The sequence below is a fragment of the Coenobita brevimanus genome, chromosome 78 (genome assembly GCF_032717465.1).
Source record: "Coenobita brevimanus isolate Jiangsu-jjx chromosome 78, ASM3271746v2, whole genome shotgun sequence".
Taxonomy (NCBI): Eukaryota; Metazoa; Arthropoda; class Malacostraca; order Decapoda; family Coenobitidae; genus Coenobita; species Coenobita brevimanus.
This window is the reverse complement of record NC_137031.1, coordinates 4,849,067-4,870,080: the sequence shown is the minus strand read 5'-3', so window position 1 is coordinate 4,870,080 and position 21,014 is coordinate 4,849,067. Positions and strand designations below refer to the sequence as shown.

At 45.4% G+C, this 21,014-nt stretch overlaps 1 protein-coding gene across 1 annotated transcript in view; it reads left to right on the top strand.

Moving 5' to 3' along the window:
- Nucleotides 1-357: 357 nt before the first annotated feature.
- Nucleotides 358-21,014, top strand: part of LOC145408644 (organic cation transporter protein-like) — a 108,066-nt gene continuing 87,409 nt past the window's right edge. The window contains exons 1-2 of the mRNA XM_080279328.1: nt 358-445; nt 4,758-4,896. Coding sequence (XP_080135454.1) covers nt 358-445; nt 4,758-4,896 — 227 coding nt within the window. The remainder of the gene's footprint in view (nt 446-4,757; nt 4,897-21,014) is intronic.

Here is a 21,014-nt window from a genome sequence, read left to right as displayed (position 1 = left end):
GTTATGGCAGTTGTTATTGTTGTTTCGGTGACATATTGTTGTTTTGGTGATTGTTATTGTTGTTTTGGTAGTTGTTCGTGTTTTTATGGTGGCTATTGTTGCTTTGGTGGTTGTTTTTGTTCTTTTGGTGATTGTTTTTGTTGTTCTGGTGTTGCTTTTTTGTTGTTATGGTGGCTGTTCTTGTTTTGATGTCTATTATTGTTTTGGTCCTTGTGATTCCTTTTTGATCATTGTTCTTGTTTACATTTTTCTTGTCATTTGGTGATCATTTTTGTTGCTTCGGCGATCATGCTAGTAACCTCTCATGACCTCAGGTGGTGACCCCGTGACGTAGAGGGCGACGCAGAAGTGGGCAGGATGATGACCACGGACAAATTTGATGATCTCCTCACCAAACTGGGCACGGGATGGTGGAATGTTATGTTCATCTTCGCTACTGGATACTGTGAGTATTATAGCTATCTTTGTCTATTCATCTGTCTGTCTTTCTGTTGATCTGTTTATCTGTCTGTTCAGACATATATATCTGTCTATCTTTCTGTCTTTCTCCCTGTCTTTGTGCATGTCAAGCAGCCAAGTTTGTTGATCAGTCAGTTAATCAAATAAGCAATCAATAAATCATTCAATAATATCTGTCTATCTATCTATCTAATTATCTTTCATTCTATCTACCTATCCAGTCACACATTAGACCCTTAACATAATATTTCTCCCTTATTAATCCATGCATTATATAGCTTATATATATATATATATATATATATATATATATATATATATATATATATATATATATATATATATATATATATATATATATATATATATTTATGTATGGAGCCTCTGTGGTAAAGTGTGCGTTTTCGTACACTGGAGAGAGAGGGTTCGCACCCCGCCAGGTTAATAAACTTTGGACGCGTTCTCCCGGCCATGTACTGCTTTGGCGGACACCATGGGTGCTGTGGTTGAACCAGTATCGCATACTGTAAAGTACGTTTGCACCCAGTAGGCTTGCTCGGGCCGATTACACTTGGTTCACAGACTACACACACATCCAAAGCCACTAAAACACTACAATCACACTTACAAGCACTTCTATCCCTACAACACAACCTAAGCCACTTGGTAGAGAAACATAAGCTGTATCGTCCCTACTTCGGTCGGGATAGGCCGGTCCTGCAGTGGATACTCAAGCAGCTGATGATGTTGATATATATATATATATATATATATATATATATATATATATATATATATATATATATATATATATATATATATATATATATATATATATATATATATATATATATATATATATATATATATATATATATATAATATAATCATCATCATCAGCCATTACAAGTCCACTGCTGAACAAAGGCCTCCCCCAACCTTCTCCGCGAATTCCTTGACTGAGCCAATCTTTGCCACGTTTTCCCCGCAAATTTCTCTATCTCATCTCTCCACCTCCTGTCTGGCCTTTTTCTGCTACGCATACCATCTCTTGGTGTCAGTCAGTCAACCTCTTACTCCATCGATTATCCCTTGTTCTTGCTACATGGCCTGCCCACCTCCATTTCTGTTCTTTTATAATTTCTATAATATCTTTGACTTTAGTCTGATGTCTGACCCAAGTTGATCTTTTCCTGTCTCTTAAAGATATTCCCAACATTAACCTTTCCATTGCACTCTGAGAACGAATTAATTTATTTTCCATTGATTTTGTCAGTTTCCAAGTCTCACAACCATACATCATAGCTGGAATTATATATTCGTTATATACTTTTCGTTCCATACAAACTGGCAAGTTATTTTTCATAATGTCTCTATGTTTACCGAAAGCTTTCCATCCAATTGTAATGCGTCTTTTTATTTCTCTATCATTATCTTTCGTTAATTTTAGTATTTGTCTCAGGTAATTGTACTCCTCGACTTCTTCAAGAATTTGTCCACTTATTCTTTTGACGCTCTTTGGTGTTTGAGGATTAAACATTACTTTAGTATTACTCCGGTTCATCTTTAGCCCTACTTTGAGACTTCTCTGTTCAGGTCATTTAACATTTCTTGCAATGTCTCTGCTTTTTCTGAGATTAGGACAATGTCATCTGCAAATCTTAAATGGCTTAGCTTTTCTCCATCTATGTTTACTCCTTTGTTTTCCCAGTCTAGCTTTCTGAAAATACTTTCTAGGCATGCTGTAAATAACTTTGGTGAAATTGTATCTCCCTGACGCACGCCCTTCTCAATTTTAATTTTCTCTGAGTCCTTATGTAATTTAACTGTAGCAGTTCCCTCTTTATATATGTTTTCGAGCAGTTTTACAATATTCTCATTCACTCCTTGTTCTCGCTATGAATTTATAATTGCTATGTGCTCCACTGAGTTGAAAGCCTTTTCGTAATCAACAAAACCTAAGCACAGTGGTTTATTATATTCTGTAGTTTTCTCAATTAGCTGATTCATTGTGTGCAGATGATCAGTAGTCGAGTACCCGCTTCGGAATCCTGCCTGTTCACGGGGTTGGTTTTCCTCCAAATTTGTAGCTATTCTGTTTGTAAAGGACTTTAGTGAAAAGTTTGTAAATGACTGATAGCAAGCTAGTTACTAAGATCTTTTGAGTCGCCTTTTTCATAAAGTAGAATAACAATTGCATTACACCATGATTTGGGAATTTTCTTCTGTTTTATACATTGGGTAAATAAGTCAGCAAGCCTATTTTGTACTTCTGCTCCTGCATCCAACAGTAAATTTTCTACTATTCCATCTTCTCCCGGAGCCTTCCCTCTTCTCATATTTTTAAGAGAAATATTTACGTCGTCTGGTGTTACCTCAAGTATTTCACTTTTGTCAACAGAAAAGTTAGCTATTCGTACTACTGTCTTTGATTCATACAGTTCTTTGTAAAATTCTTCAATTCTCTTCAGCATAATATCTCTGCAATTAATGGCTTCACCGTTTTTCTCTTTTAGTGATGTAATTTGTTGCCTTCCAAGTGCCATTTTATTTCGGACCTGTTTCAGACTTTTTCCTATTTCGATGGTTTCTTTGATTTGATCCATGTTTCTCTTTCTTTTTTCTTCTCTTTGTCTTTTGTTGATAAGCTTATTTAATTCCGCTCGTTCTATTTCATCTTTCTTTGTTTTTGCTTTCATTACCTTTCTTTTTTTCATAAGCTCAAGTGTCTTCTCTGAATACTTCCCGGCTTTGGTTGTATTAGGTTTTCCTACTACCTCCGCTGATTCTTTTAGCACTTTTGTTAATTTGTCATTCAGGTCATCAATGTCACATTCAGCATTACTGAGAGCCTGAAATCTGTTCCTTATTTCCAACTGAAAAGCTGCTTTTTTTTTTTTTCTGACTTTTCTTGGGCATATCTTTTTGTCTTTAATCATCTACTTTCTTTCACTTTTGAAATTGAATCTTGCTGTGCAACCCACCATTCTATGGTCACTTCCAATATTTACTTTGTTGACAACTGTGACATTTGTGATTGTGTTATTCTTATTTGCTATAATGAAGTCGATTTCATTCTTTGTTTCTCCATTTGGGCTTCTCCAGGTCCACTTTCTCCCTGTTCTTTTGTGAAAGAATGTGTTCATTATTCTCATGTTAAACATTTCTGCAAAGTTTACCAACATTTCTCCTCTTTCGTTCCTTTCTCCCACTCCAAATTTTCCCATACATGCTTCTCCATTTTTTGATTTTCCAACTTTTGCATTGAAGTCTCCCATGAGTATAGTATAGGTGGTCTTTTCTTCTTCCATAATCTGAGAGATGTCACCATTGAATGTTTCAATTTCTTCATCTGAGCTCTGAGAAGTTGGTGCATATACTTGTATCACTTTCAGGGTATATTTTTTCCACAGTCTAATTACAACCACTGCTCCTCCGTCAGATGCACTGCTAAATTTAACAATGTTGTCTGCAAGATTTCTGTTAATTAGAAATCCTACACCACTAACTCTTTCATTTTCCCTTCCTCTGTGGTAAAATAGATGGCCACTGTCATTTAGCTGAATTACTTTTTCTTCTTTTCTCTGAGTCTCACTCAAACCTACAATATCCCAACTAATGTTTTCCAGTTCAGCTATTAAGTTATCAAGTTTGTAATCTTCAGCAAGGCTTCTTACATTGTATGCATAGATCTGCATGGATTTAAGAGTGTTTAATATCCCAGTCTCTATCTTGTCAACACAGTGCCTACTCACTTTCGGTGGCACACTGCCCATAAGCACAGGAGGCAGTGCGGTTGGACCTTTAAAAGACGATGATCCAACAGGAACGCCCATCAAATACTTTGCAATATAACTCATGTTTGGTTGGGAGGATTGTGGCAAATAATCTCACCTCCCTGCCACATAGTTTCTGGTGAGATGTAATTTTTTCTGCCACCTCATTCGTAATATTCGGTGGAGCCCTATATATCTATAGGGGGGCCCATGGTCCGCGCCGTCTAAGACGGTACCTTGTATATCTACAAGGCCTTCCCCTATCTGCCACCCGGGGACGCGCCAGGTAGCAGTGGGATCCTGCCCCTGGATATATATATATATATATATATATATATATATATATATATATATATATATATATATATATATGTGTGTGTGTGTGTGTGTGTGTGTGTGTGTGTGTGTGTATCACCTGTTCTTAACTACACCTACTTATATTTTTAATTACTTATTTTTTATCTTATATATCCATTAGCATTCCGTCATTATTTACGTATTTCCCTTCGTCTTTACTCCCAGGGAATATGCACCTCGTCTCCAACGCCCTGTCCATTGTCTTCGTAGCCCCTGCCCTCAACCACACCTGTGTACCGCCCAATAATGGATACACGCTCACATCTACCACCTTTAACCCCTCCGGCAGCAATACCACCACAGTGTATGTACTTCCAGGCATGAGTAGATAAGATAGATAGATAGACAGTATGGACAGATTGAATGATAGATAAGGAAAACAGAGCTCATCTTTTCCACCGTCAATCTTTCCGGCACCAACGTTACCACCAGCGTGTATGTATTTTCCGGGCATGAGTAAACAGATAAGTAGACAGTTAAGCAGTAGATAGGTCGACAGGTAGACAGACAGATAAGAGATAAGAATGAGGATACACGGTCACCAGAACTATCTTCAGTCCCGCCGACACCAATATTACCACCAAATATCTACGTTCATGGAAGAGAGAAGAATAAACAGATAGACGGATAGACAGACCGATAAATAGGAAGATAGATAGATAGAGAGGTCAATAGATATAGACAGATAGGTAGGTAGATACAAGATACACACGTCAACTACAGCCAACTACAAACACCGAGCCATAGAAACGGAATAGGTATTATAACCTACATGTGACAGACGAGACACAGATAGGGCAAAAAGGGAGAGACAGACAGAGGAAGGGTATTTCTCCTTAGATACCAGACACATAAGACACAGACAGGTTAATAAAAGGAAGGATGGACAAAGGAATGAGAATTTTAACATACAGATATGACGATAGGATAATAGAGGTAGGGACAGACAGAGAAATGCATATTTTAACTTAGAGATGTGAGAGATAAGACAGAGGTACTTAGATTAACCCTTTCACTACGAGGCTGAATTATTTAAATTATTCTTCCTTCCACCAGATATAATCTTTAATGAAGGGGAGACATCCAGCAGTGAAGGGTCTAATGAAGGCTTCCAGGTCGAAAAGTCTCCCGTAAGGTCGGGTGGAAATAGTAAGAAGAACTAAGCAAGATGTTCCTGGATTCAAAGGGTTAACTCCTCCCCGATATGGGTAACGGGGTCCTAACGTTACCTTATTTGACCTCTGCCTCGACTATATTCAACCCCATCCCCACTCCCACTGCACCCCCTTTCCCACTTCCACTGCCATCCCATCACCCACTCCCACTGCATCCCCATCCCCCACTCCACACCACGCCAAACCCCACTCTACTCCACCCGATCCCCACTTCACCCTACACCCACCTCAAATCCATCCCCACCCCCATCCCCAATCCACCTTCCCCGATTCCCTTTCCACCCTACTCCAGCTGTACCCAACCATGACCCTCATTTCACCCCATCCACACCTCCACTCCTCTCCGGTCATAGGGTCTAAAATGGAGGATAGTTATATAAGCAAATAGGAAGAGTTAATGAAGTCTTTAGGTAGTGAGGGATGCTTTAATAAATATTGTAAGCGAAATTACCATGAAAATATATTCACACCATCAGAAAAAAATGATGATCTAGTAAGTTGGCTATAAAAAATATTCATACTTTGAGAGTGTGTATTGGCAGTCATCTTTGTGTCACTTGACTATAATATGAAAATCCCAAAGACTATCCTAAAGACACACATTATAAAGCTGTTTCTGGATTAAGTACTTTCTGAAAAATCTGTTTACCCACTTCATGATTCCCTGTAACCATTCAGCTATGAGATCCCTAGGTTATACACATAGATACTGAAATAATGATATGAAGCAGCAGCACGACACCCCCAGGAGGCGACAGTGGAGGGTTAATCGGAGCAAGCAGGACGTCTGTGCTGTATGGGTGCAAGACCCTAGCAGCCGTGTGCCCCTACTTCCCGGAACCAACCCAACCCAAACACCTCAGCCCAGGCACATTACCCTCTCACCAGCCCGGCCTGCGTCAGGATCGGGGTGGAGTTGAACCTTATGCTCCATACAGCACCCCAGAGACGGCCTCCAGCAGCTCATACCAGGAGATGGCCTCCAGCCGCTCCCCGTTAGAGACGTCCTCCAGCCGCTCCTGTACCCCCTCCACAATATGTCTACCCCCGATGTATATATGTCCCCTCCCAATGCATACATGCCCCCACTGAATTTGCTAGGTCAGCACACTTTCCCACGCCTGAAGACGGCGTTATTGCATCAGTTGATAGCAGACAGCCGAGACAGGCAGACTATTTTACTGTGAGCTTGTAATAAACTCCTCATCTAGCTGTTTGTACACGGAGTTTCTATTACCAAAGTATTGCAAGTTACATTTGGTAGCAGCGGTGTTTCGAACCATCACATTCTGACCGCCTCCTTGGATTTTTAGTGATACAACAAGATACACGACGTCTCGCTTCTGCCAGCCTCGCCCCTCCTCCGTGCCTCTAATGGTGTAATACCTTGGCTGTGCTTTTCGAGTGTACCATTTTTCTCACCAGTGCTCACCTCTCAAACAACCGCACCCATACGCCTTGTTCCTGACCGCATGTGTCGCCGTCACCGACCTACGCACCTGTTGCACCTGTTCCCAGCACCTGTTCCGAACTCATCATAGCTCCTGCCCCCACGGTGTCACTTATCACTGTCTGCCTGCTGCCTGCCCACCACCATTCTCTGCATTTGCAACTCACCAGCTCTACACCTGCCTTGCGCCGACATCTGCCCTCACCACCCACCACCGGCCTCCACCATCGCCCGCATCTGGTCTGAATTACGGAGCCTCCTAAGACCGCCACTCCCTGCTGGTGATTCATCGCGGCGTCTCTTCTCCTCTCTGTCCAGCTCTCTCTCCACTGCCGCCCCGCCCCAGCCCAGCTATGCCCAGCCACCCTGCACATCATACATCTCAACACTCCCGTTTCTACTGTGTAACTATAGTATATCTTTCCTTTCTATAGAGATTATCCTCGATTTTCTCTACAGATTGGATATTGTAAATATTCCATCTCATTTCCATTACCCCGTTTTCCTCTTCACCTACGTTCTTTATACTCCATCTCATCCTTCGCATTTTATTTAAACCATCCATGCCTGCACCTTCATTCATTTTCACACCTAGTGTATTCCATTCTCTCATTGTTATTTATACATTTCCACCTACGTATCCATCTTCATCCTTTCATCTTCCATTGCCGCATTAAATGTCATACTTTCCACGTCAACCGCTTACCACCAGCCCTCTTGACCCGGAAACATCACCTGCTCATACCCCATCTGCCGACTCTAACACAATCACTCATTTACGAAGTGGCAAAGAGTACCACTGCCCTGTACCTGAGACTCCCGTTTCCCTTCCCGCAGAATCACTTACTACCCATCCTACCCTCGTAAATCCAGATACCTCCTCCTCTACTCCTGCCTCTACACTCCCTTCTTCTTCCTCTACTCCTTCCCCTGTCGTTCCCTCTCCTGCCTCCCTTCATACACCGTCTTGCTCGCCATTAACTGCCACTACCTTCTCTCTCTCCCACACCTCTCCTGCCGCCAGTTCTATACTTCCAGCCATGGCCAACCCTCCACAGTCTATCTATCTCGACGATGCCAATCGTCCCAAATTTACAGGCCAGGACCCAACTTGGTCTGTCTATGATTTCCTCAGAGAAGTCGAAACAGAAATAAACAATAGACAAATTACCGAGGAATCGCTCAAAGTAGCTTACCTCCTCGGTTGCTTGCACCACGGCAAATCGGACATCAGATCCGCGATCCGTGCAGGACATTTCGATAGCATTCGTACCTTTGCTGATTTTCGCATGGAACTCATCAGCCTTTGTTGCCAACATTCAAATACCGCATCTCTCATGGGATTCATTAATCTCCGAAACCAACTGGATGAGGACTTGCGCGTCCCAGCGCAATATGCCAAGCTCCGCGAATCTGCCGCCGCCATGAAAGCAACTAGTAGCGAGATGCTCCAATTACTGGTAGGCACGAAATGGTTAGAAGACAAGAACGGCGTTCCAATGCTTTCATTCACCAACTTTGCTGACTTAATTGGTTATCTCAGACTCCTTCACTGGCTTACTCCTAAACAGCGAGAGCTAGCCTTGGAAATCGGTTTCAATCCAGAAGATAAAATTATTCAGGTCACTAAAGCCATTCATGAAAGAACAGGTTCGAACTACACGCATCAGGGCACCACCCAACCCTTGGCCTCCTCAGTCTGTCACACCTCCACTACCCCAGACCAATCTCGCTCTCGTCCCACCACACGCGGCAGACCTGCCACACATCGCTCTCCTACCGCAGGTTGTGATCAATCTAGCGCCCGACGGAACAGACAATCTTCGATTCTTTGCTGGTACTGTGGTCATCCTGGACATCGAGCATCCAGTTGCAATCGTACATACAGACGTCCTCACTCCCAAACCAGACAGCGTACGCCTTCTCGCTCACGTCGTCCACACTGCAAATACCACAAATGTCGTTACCTCAACTGCCCACAGTCGGGGGAAGGCCGCGCCCGTATCGGACCAATATTACGTAGAACCAGAAACCCAACTCCCCATCCGCCATGTAGGTCCCATAACATCCTCGGGTTTAGTCATTCTCGGAAGCAGTCATGACATACCAACGTCATTCTTCTTGGACACAGGATCTATAGTAAATCTCATCTCCGAAAATTCCTTACAAATTATTCATCGCCATCACAGCCACGTCAGTTTCCTAGAACCACCAGACATTCGCCTATGTGGTGTTAACGGCTCAGACTTTAAGGTTAAGGGAAGAGTCACCCTTGAAGTCAAACTCCACAGAGATTTGCACCCTATCCTCATTGAATTTCATGTCACTAATGACTTGCAGTATCCCGCAGATGCTCCTCTTGGTTTCTCCACCATGGCACAACATTCCATTGCATTATTACCTGCTTGTGGTAGTATAGACATTTCTGGATTCCCGGTTTACACTATGGAATGTCCCCGTCCTGTTCTTACGATCAAATCAGTCCTTCAATTACCTCTGTCCCTATCACTACCAAAAAGTCCAACCCAGCCCAAACCACCACTATCATCATCTGAGAATACAGAGATCATTCCTTTACTGACTGCGAGCAAGGACATAAATTCCTCAATGTCTCCTGGTACATCATCTCAGCCTTCGAACATGGCTCTTACATCCTCTCCCGACAACACTATTGCTGACTCAGACATGTCTCAGTTACCTACCTCACACAGTCTGAATGATCTCCAACACGCAGAGACGAAACGTGCAGTAACGAATACGTGCACAATTTTGTTACCGCATGAGTTCACCAAAGTCTCTGTTTGTGTTGCCGGTGTGAAAGAAGGAGTGGATGTACTAACCCTACCTGAGACGTGTTGTGTGAATGGTTTGACTTATGAGTCAGCATGGTGTACAGTCTTAGAGGACAGTTTATGCTACCTGTACTTGCTCAATGTCACAAATGCTCCACTAAAACTTAAAAGTGGTGTAAAGATTGGAGACTTCCTAGTATACCCAGCGGCCGTAAAGGTGTGCCAGGATTCCTCAATTCCTACTATTCAGACTGATGATACGCCAATCAGTGTATGTACTATTAACTCTACGGGATCTGCACCGACGCATTCACCCGATATGCTCTCACATCTCACTTGCACAGATTTCCCAGAAAATACGCCTCAACTCCTCGAACTTCTGACCTCGTACAGAAACGTGGTTGCCTTACCCGGTGAACCGATGGGTAGAACAGACCTTGTCAAACATACGATTGAACTACTACCCGGAACTCAGCCGATTTACATACCAGCGTATCGATTTCCTCACAGCCAGAGAAAGCAGACAGATCAAATGGTACAGAACATGTTAGACCAGGACATTATTGAACCCTCCGTCAGTCCATGGAATAGCCCACTTTTCTTAGTACCAAAGAAGGACGGCAACTTTAGACCAGTAGTCGACTATCGTAAGGTCAATTCTGTTACTGTTCCAGACCGTTTCCCGTTACCCGTCCTCACTGATTTGCTAGAATCCCTTGGTGAAAATAACGTAGTCTTTTCATCTTTAGACCTCCTCGGCGGGTACTGGCAGGTCGAAATGGAAGAATCCGCTCACCCAGTTACAGCCTTTAGCACCCCTTCCGGACATTTTCAGTTTAAGAGACTCCCTTTTGGTGTGAGAAATGCTTCTTCCATGTTCATGCGACTTATCCATTCAGTCTTCAGCGGTATGATGGGACACACTCTTTTTGCTTACCTAGATGATATCATTGTTGTGAGTAAATCCATCCCTGATCATTTTACCAAACTCCAGCAAGTCTTTGAACGCCTCCAGCTCGCAGGCCTGAAAATCAATCTCAGTAAATGCAACTTCCTGTGAAAGAAAATCAAATTCTTAGGCCATGTCGTAGATGCACAAGGCATTCATACTAATGAGGATAAAACTAAGGCGATCATTAACTTCCCAGAACCTACCACTACCGACGCTGTACGAAGTTTCCTGGGCCTCGGTGGCTATTATTGTCGCTTCATCCGGAATTATGCGAAGATCGCTGCTCCTCTGACCCACTTACTCAAGCAGAATGTGCCCTTTGTTTGGACTAATGACCAGTCACAGGCTTTCCAAAAGCTAAAGACAGCTCTTGTAAATGCCCCTGTTCTAGCATTCCCTGATTATACCACACCCTTCCTTCTCTGCACAGACGCCTCAGGCACTGGACTTGGTGCCATTTTGATGCAACTCGATGAAGCATCAAGGAAGCGTGTAATAGCGTATGCTAGTCGCACCCTTACAACCGCTGAACGTAACTACAGTGTCACAGATCTCGAAGCGCTAGCAGTAGTCTGGTCCTTGAAACATTTCAGAGATATAGTCTATGGTTATCTAGTGCATATCCAAACAGACCACCTTCCACTATGTGATTTGTTCAAGAATCGCAACCTAACAGGTAGGTTAGCTAGATGGTCTGTCATCATCCAGGACTTTAATCCCACTTTTCAATATGTACCAGGCAAGTTGAATGTAGTCGCAGACGCACTCTCACGTCATGTAGCAGCAGCTATAACATCACTGCAGCCTGAAGTAACTGAAAATACTACACTAACGTCAGAAGTTGTTCGAAACTTTCAACGCCAAGACCCCATGTGGTCCAAAGTCATTTATTTCCTAGAATCTGGCGATGGCTCGACCTTACCTACTCTGCCAGTATCACTAGATGAGTTCATGCTAGATGATGATATCTTGTACAGGAAAACAATGCTAACAGGCAAAGATATGCCCAATCGCGAAGTTCGCCAACTTGTTGTCCCCACTGCCCTGATACCAAAGGTTCTTCATATTGTTCATAATACTCCTCAAGCTTCCCATCCAGGTAAAGACCGATGCTTGCGCCAAGCACGTCTCAAATACTATTGGCCAACCATGCGCCGCGATATCAATGCCCACTGTGACTCTTGCCTCTCCTGCCACCGCCACAAAGGATCAACCGGCTTACCAGCACCTCTCTTACAATACCCAATCCCATCACGACCATGGGAAACTGTCTCAATCGATCTCTTAAAACTACCTCTCACAGAATCTGGCACTGAGTACTTGTTCGTAGCGGTCGACCACTTCTCCCGCTACTGTGTCCTCGTACCCCTCTCCGACAAGACCGCGAAGAGCGTTGCACGTGCCCTTGTAGATCACGTAATTTGCCCGTTCAGTACCCCTCATACCATTCTTACTGACAGCGGTACAGAGTTCAACAACAGCCTTCTCGATGAGATCTGTCGCCACTTTCATATCAGTAAGTGCAATGTCGTGCCTAACCATCCGGCTTCCAATGGCCTTGTAGAACGCCACAACCGAAAAATCTTAGAGTGCCTCAGACATCTAGGCTCCCATAGTTCGTCCTGGGATGACTGGATTCCCCAAGTGGCATCTTCCATCAATAGCTCCATCAATGCATCCATTGCTGAATCTCCCTTCTTCGTCCTCTTTGTTTTTGACAAGGACCTCCCATACTCTCTCTTATCCTCAAAGCCAGAACCCATCTACAACATGGATGATTATGTTAAACTAAAATTGGCCAACTTCCAGACAATCCACCAGTATGTCCAATCCACTTTGGCTTCCTCTCAGGAGGACATGCTGCAGTGCCAACATAAGTCCGCCTCTCCTTTCACCATCAATGTAGGCGATCTTGTCTTTGCTCATTCCCATACACGTTCCTCTAAGTTGGATGACAAATTTACAGGGCCCCATCGCGTCCTCACTCAACAAGGCAACAAATTTCACCTCCAGAACCTGTCCACTAGGGACACCAGATGGGTCCACGTCGATGACTTAAAGCCAGCACCCCGTGGCTTCGTGTTGGACGAGTCACTTACATAACCTCCTGCCCCCTCTTCCCCTCCTCTCATCCCTCAGTCTACCTTGTCTCCACCTATCCCTCAGTCTCCTTCCTCTCCATCTCCACCTGCTCATTCATCAATCCATCAATATCGGTTCAAACTGCGCTCTGCCCATCAACCTCTTCACGACCTCCCCCATTAACTCTACCCTGATTTTCTAGGTACGATGTTAACGATCTCCCTGCTGGCAGTGCTGACCCTCTTGGGGTCTGGGTCAGGTTAGGACGATGGTGGAGTACGTCCCGGGGCCTTGGTTGGCTCGGGAGGCGAGGTAATGCTTATCGAAGCCGTAGCCTCCTTGCGCTACGATCTTGCGCCCCTGGCCGACGTAGCCATTGCCCTACCTGCCTATGCGCACCAGCTCCACGAACTCAGGAACCATCTCACGGCCCTCATGGGGACACACAACCCGAATGAGTATCTCTATAACCTTTTCCTCCCACTCTCCTGGCAATTGCAATACATAAGTAACAGATTCACTGAAACCCAACTCAATGAAGTCACGTCCACTCTAAACGATTTCACCGATATCTTACAACGCCACCTTTCAGATCTCAACGTTATCTCTCAGTTCTTCTACCTCAAACTCAACATGGATAATCTCCAACTAGCCATTGACTCTCCCTTATCTCAAGTCTCTGCCTTGGTTCGTATCCTGGTCGATGCTATCAATGGACGTGTCACTGCCGACTTAGTACCTGTCTCAGCTCTCCGTTCTGTCCTGGAATGGGCTCACTCCACCTTCGGTCTCTCCCCAGTCCTCCCTTACTCCTCCCTTGAATATTATTATCCTGTTCTCGGAGCCACTCTTCTCACTACATACGTCGTCGTCCATATTCCTCTCCGTTCTGCCATAACCTTTAACCTTTTCCACATCATTCCCTTCCCTTTCCTCCTCAACAATTCCTTGTTACAGGTATCTGTTCCTTCAGAATATTTCCTCCTCTCCCATGATCATCTTTCCGTTGCCTTCCTTTCTTCCACAGACCTCCAGAAATGTTCCTCCTTTACTCCGACCTCTCGTCTCTGTGCTGCCCACCTTTTCACTATCTTCCCTAGCAGTGCTACACCCTGTGAGTCTGCTTTAGTACGCAACCATTCCATCTACTCGGCCTGTTCTTTTGTCCCAGCTCCTGACCTCCCGGTCCACCATGCTCACCTCAACCATGTCCAGTACTTCTTCTTTGCTGTTCCCATCTCTGTCACAATCATGTGTCCTGGTTCTTCCGTTCGCTCCGTCCCCGCTAGTGGTCTCTACAAAGCACCTGACTATTGTACGGTCAAATCAGAGTCCGTCATCACTTACGCCACTCGCTATCACCAAGCTGTTCGTAAACACTCCTATGACATCTTTCAACCAATCGACATGCCTTCAACCCTACCATCTGCCAACATTACCATCACCTCCCCTCACTTGCGTATGCTCACCTTCCTCAATGACAGTGATTTCATTATGGATCAATTTTCTCTGGCCTTCATCCATTCATGGGTTCATCCAACAGTTGTGTTTCCCCCTGTGGTTATCGCTTTCATAGGTTTTCTACTCATCATCTGTGCAGTGCATTGTTGTGTCAGAAAAATGGAACGTCGACTCCAGGAAATCAGAGTCGCTACCTGCATAGTACGCCCTCCACACGATGTAGAAACTCCCCGTACTTAGTGCCGTCACATTCCGTGACTACAGTTGCCATCTAACACTTAACCAAACTGTGAACGGCACTCTGCCTACTAGGAAATGCTGGTATTTCTTTAATGCATTACTGAGTGACAGTGTATCCTAAAGAAAATACAAAAAAAAAAAAAAATGAAGGAAGAACAACAATAGGACTCTCATATCTACTCCTTGTTTATCATGTATCAACCTATTATTGTGTAATTCCCATTATGTTTATATATCCCTTCGACCCTTACTGGATTTGTACCTATTATTCCTTGTATATCTTATATGTATATATCCCCTCAACATGGCCATGTCTCCCCTACTGCCCCTGTATCATACTTATCCCTTGTACAAACCTCCCAGTCCTGCCTTACTACTATAATCAGACACCATTTAACTCCCGGTGTCAGGAGACACCATCTCAGCTACCCGGGGGAGTAGTGTACCCCCTCCACAATATGTCTACTCCTGATGTATATATGTCCCCCCCCAATGCATACATGCCCCCACTAAATTTGCTAGGTCAGCACACTTTCCCACGCCTGAAGACGGAGTTATTGCATCAGTTGATAGCAGACAGCCGAGACGGACAGACTATTTTACTGTGAGCTTGTAATAAACTCCTTATCTAGCTGTTTGTACACGGAGTTTCTATTACTAAAGTATTGCAAGTTACACTCCACCTGGACCGCCCACTCCACTTGCAGAGCCTGTGACGGCCTCCAGCCGCACACGGAGTAAGAAGGGTAAGTCCCCTCTCCATCTGCAGTAGTCACGGAGAGCATGACACCGGCGATGGCCTCCAGCCGCTCCACACCCACATGTCGCCCTTCATACGGGACTCAGGCGACGGCTACAGCTGCACCTCATCAGTGGTCCCATCAGGAAGTCAGGCTCCAGTGATGGCCTCCAGCTGCCCTCCTCCTGTTGCCCAAGGGACCTCAGCGACGACCTCCAGCCATGCCAAGGAGGGAAGCTTCCAAAGCCCTCACCCCCTGTGACTTCGCAACGCCCTTCCCCCTCCAGCTGCAGCAGAGTCGAGTGTGGCAGTCCCCAGATGGAGAGTTTCCTGCTAGTGGACTGGTGGCAAGGCCCTGTGTTATCCCCAGGGCTATTATGTCTGCAACCGGTGCCTGAGGAAGACCTGCCCCTGACGGACCCCTCCCCAGGACAATGCCATAGCCCTGCCCTGACGGCGAAGCACCAGGAAGGGGACCGCAGCCTCTGGGATCCCAACAGCGCTGCCAGCACCCTGGGGTAAGGCCTCTCCAGCTCCCGGCCCAAACGGCGTCGCTCTCCCACCAGGCGCATAAGGGAACGCCTGGAAAGGCTGTTTGGCCCATGCCCTGTGGGCCAGATCCCTGTTCACCGCCCCCAGCATGAAAGACCCCTCACCACCCCCAGCCGCAGTCCGTGGAAGCAGATGAAACCCACCCATGCCCAAGAATAAGCGTCCCAGTTTGTGTGTAAGTGACTTATAGTGAAGTACAGTGCCAGCAAAAAACGTGAAAACTCCCATCTAGTGTAATAGTGTCAAGACATACCTAACCTCCCCCTCCTCTTATTATTGTGCCAACCTGTCGTTAACGTTAGTTCTCCCTCCACCACCCTCCCAGTGATCAGATCCACACTCGATAAGACTCCTACAACGCGTGCATAACAGTTAATCAATGAACTCCCACAGAACCAGGGGCTACTATGCACCGACACCCACCAGCGCACCTCCACTCAACATAAGTTTATTATCTTTGATTCCACCTGTTGTAACTACGACGGATACCTGGGGCTGGACGTTCTACAAAAACTATGAGCCACCATCGATTGCCACAAGCAGCAACTTCAGTTCAGGAGATCGACAGCCCCTGCCCCCAATCCTCCAAAATCAGTATGCACCTGCATCCCACCCCTCCCCCCTCCTCCCCCTTCCCCTCCCCTCCACTCTCCCCCCTCCACTCTCCCCCCTCCCTCCCCCCTTCCCCTCCCCTCCACTCTCCCCCCCTCCACTCTCCCCCCTCCCTCCCCCCTCCCCCACCTTCCCCACCGTTATCACCTCCACCATGACAATTCCCCTGCATCACGAAACTTGGCTCCCATTGAATGGGCCCACCAGAATATCAGTCCTCTTCTCCCCTGACCTGCCACCCGGAATGCTTTTGGCCTGTCTCCTGTCCCCCATCTTCCTTCCCCTGGACATTGCAGCAGTCAAGATTGCCAGTATCACCACGACCCCATTCACGCTACCAAAGGGGCTCGTAGTGAGAGAGATGGAAGAAACGGACCCATGCCCCACCACTGCCCCCTCCGCCCCCATCCCTCTGCCCCCTTTGCGTCAGGCCCCTCCGACCTCGGCTACACCATCTACCTGATGCATCAGATATGTACCACAGGATCAGCAATCTGCCAACCATCCTGACTGAAAAACCTGAAACAACGGGCAGGCAAAGACCGGCAGGTCCAGGAAATGCTCAATGCCGGTGTGATCTCACCCTCCACCAGCCCTTGGTCCTCTCCCATCATCCTCGTCAAGAAAAAGGACAGAATCATGTGATTCTGCGTGGATTACAGCTGCCTCAATGACGTGACCATCAAAGATGCCACCCCATTTCCCAGGATTGACAAGTCCCTCGACTCCCTGTACGGCGTCTCCTGGTTCGTCACACTGGACCTCCAATTGGGGTATTGGCAAGTCCTGGTGCACCCGGAGGACAGCCAGAAGACTGCGTTTTCTACAAGCAATGGAAAACACTATGAACTCAATGTCCTGCCCTTTGGCCTCTGCAACGCCCCCGCCACCTTCTCCCGGTTGATGGAGTCCATCCTCAACAGCCTTACCTGGGAAATTTGTCTGGCATACTTGGACGACATCATTATTATCAGCAACACATGGGCCGATCACCTCCAATGCCGCAGGAGGGTCTTCCAAAGTATCCATCAGGCCGGCCTGAAGCTACGCCCCTTCAAGTGCGTCCTGGCCACACAGACCGTCTCCTTCCTGGGGCACGTAATCTCGAGAGACGGAATAGCACCTGACCTGGACAAACTTTATTTTTTTTAATGCGATGAAGAAGGAACCAAAGGCCACGTGCCCGAAATTATTGTTCCTTCCAAGAGAAAAACAAAATACAAGAGAGAACCAAATTCAAGATCCGATCATTTCGAGATGCCTGGACACACTGCGCTTGAAAGACTGGAGATCATAGGAAGCAGGAAATACAGACAGAGGGAGACAGTTCCAGAGTTGACCTGTTGCATAAATGAAGGACTGGGAGTAATGGTTAACTCTTGCATTAGAGAGTTGGACAGAAAAGGGGTGAGAGTTTGCTGCTAGACGGGTGCTACACGCCCGTCGTAGAGGAGGAATGCATGCAGACAGTTCAGAGGAGCAGTGACCATTGAAGTAGCGATAGAAAAGAGATAAAGATGCAACAGTGTGATGAAGAGACAGAGGTTGAAGGGAGTCAGTAAGAGGAAGAGAGTTAATGAGACGAAAAGCCTTTGACTCCACACTGTTGAGAAGAGCTGTATGTGGATAGCCTTCCCACACATGAGAGTTGTACTCCACACAGGGGCAGATAAAACCCCTGTATAGAGTCAACAATTGTGCAGGGGTAAAGAAGGAATGGAGTCGGCTTAGCTCACCTAATCTCTTGGAAGCAGATTTTACAAGAGATGTAATATGATCTTTACAAGATAATTCCTGAGTAAATGAAACCCCAGGCATGTTCAAGGATGATGCAGGATTAAGCTGAATATTATTAAACATTAGTGGGTATACCAGCGGAATATTTTGTCAGGTTGATAGGTGTAAAAACTGAGTCTTTGAAGCATTAAAAACAACCAGATTATTTTTACCCCAGTCAGAGATACGAGCCAAGTCAGACATTAGGTGTGCCATAGCCTCGTCCCTTGTTTGTTGAAGTAACTGCTGAGATGGATGTTACGGGAACCGAATGGATAGGGGAATGGTGGAGTCATCAGCATATGAGTGGATAGGGTTAGATGTACAGCTTAGAAGATCATTGATGAATAAAAGGAAGAGAGTTGGTGATAGGACAGAGCCCTGAGGAACACCACTGTTGATAGATCTAGGAGAAGAACGATGGCCGTCTACAACAGCGGCTATAGAATGACCAGAAAGGAAGCTAGAGATGAAGGCACAGATAGAAGAATAGAAAACGTAAGAGGGCAGTTTGAAAATTAAAGATTTATGCCAGACTCGATCGAAAGCCTTTGAGATGTCACGTGCAATGGCAAAGCTTTCGCCAAAGTCCCGAAAGGAGGATGACCAGGAGTCTGAAAGGTAGGTGAGAAGATCGCCAGTGGAGCGTCCCTGACGGAACCCATATTGACGATCAGAAAGAAGGTTGTGATAGGAAAGGTGCTTTAAAATTTTTCTATTAAGAATTGACTAGAAAACTTTTGAGATACAGGATGTTAAAGCAATTGGACGATAGTTAGAGGGTTGGGAATGGTCACCCTTCTTTGGGACTGGCTGAATGACATCAAACTTCCAGGAAGAAGGAAAGGTATGAGTTGATGGACAAAGACGAAAGAGTTTGCCTAGGCAGGGTGTAATCACAGAAGCACAGTTCTTGAGAACAACAGGAGGGACTCCATCAGGCCCATATGCCTTGTTAATACTGAGGCCAGTGATGACAGAATATACATCAGCTGAAGAAATTTTAATGTCAGCCAGTAGGAAGTCAGAGGGGGGAAGTGATGGAGGAACAGCACTGGAATCGTCTAAGGTGGAATTGGAGGACAAAGTCTGCACAAAGAGATCTGCTTTATCAGTAGAAGAAATAGCTACGGAACCATGAGAGTAGAAAAGAGGAGGGAAGGATGATGAGGTAAACTTGTTAGAAAGGTTTTTGGCAAGGTGCCAAAAGGAGCAGAAAGAATTCAAGTTGGAGAGTTGAGAGTATTTAGTATGGATTAAATTATTTTTAGCAGAGCGAAGAACAGACTTAGCATGATTCCGGGCAGAAACTTATAAAAGATGTGATTCAGGGGTGGGTTGGCTCTGGTACCTTTTATAGGCCCTCTCCTTGTTGCTGACAGCATTAGAACAAGCGTGATTAAACCAAGGCTTTCTTGCATTAGTCAGAGGATATGAGAAAAGAATGTATGCTTCCATGCCTGAGAGAATAACCTCCATAATGCGCAAGGCACACCCAGATGGCTCCTGGCCATGGAAGCAATAATCATTCCATGGACAATCAAAGAAGTACTGCATGAGGGCCTCCCAATCCGCAGCTCCAAAATGCCACAGATGTCGTTTCTTTGGAGGGTCCACAGGCTGTACCGGAGCGATAGGACAGGTTAAAGTGATAAGGTTGTGATCGGAGGAGCCCAACGGAGAGAAAAGATTAACAGTGTAAGCAGAAGGATTAGTAGTAAGGAAGAGGTCAAGTACGTTGGAGCTCTCTCCAAGGCGGTCAGGAATACGGGTAGGGTGCTGTACAAGCTGCTCTAGGTCATTAAGGATAGAAAAGGTGTAAGCTAGTTCACCAGGCGGATCAGTGAAAAGAGAGGAGAGCCAATGGTGGTGGTGAATGTTGAAATCTCCCAGAATGGAGGTTTCAGAGAAAGGAGAAATGGATAATGTGTTCCATCGTAGAAGTAAGATAGTCAAAAATTTTTCGATAGTCAGTAGAATTAGGAGATAAGTAAACAGCGCAGTTATATTTAGTCAGAGAATGACAGGAAAGCCAAAGCCAGAGTGTAGAGAATTCAGAAGAATCGAGTTCAGGAACATGAGAACAAGATAGGTCGTTGCGTACATATACGCAACAACCACCTTTGGCTTTGAAATGAGTATAGAGAAAGTAGGAGAATACAGAAAAGGATTTGCTGTCAGTTTCCTCAGACAGCTGAGTCTCAGTTAGAAAAAGAAGGTGAGGTTTACAGAAGGACAGGTGGTGCTCAACAGAGTGAAAGTTAGAGAAAAGGCCATGAATGTTGCAGAAATGAAGAAGAGAGTCAGACAGTGGTTCCAGGCAGCTCAAGTCGTCACCGGGAGAGGGGCAGAAGGTGGGGGCATTTATGGTCCCCCCCCCCCCTGGTGACTACGTGTAGTGCTGCCGTGACTTTTTTTTTTTTAAATTTTGGAAAAGGAAGTGTAGTGTGTACTGTGCATGTAGTTTGGTGTTGATAGTTAGAGAAACTTGTATTGGGGAGCATGCTGGCCTACTCTCTGTGTTACTGAGACACTGAAAAAGTTGAGCAAAGGGGGATGGTCAGAATCTAGTCCCGAGGGCTGATGAAACG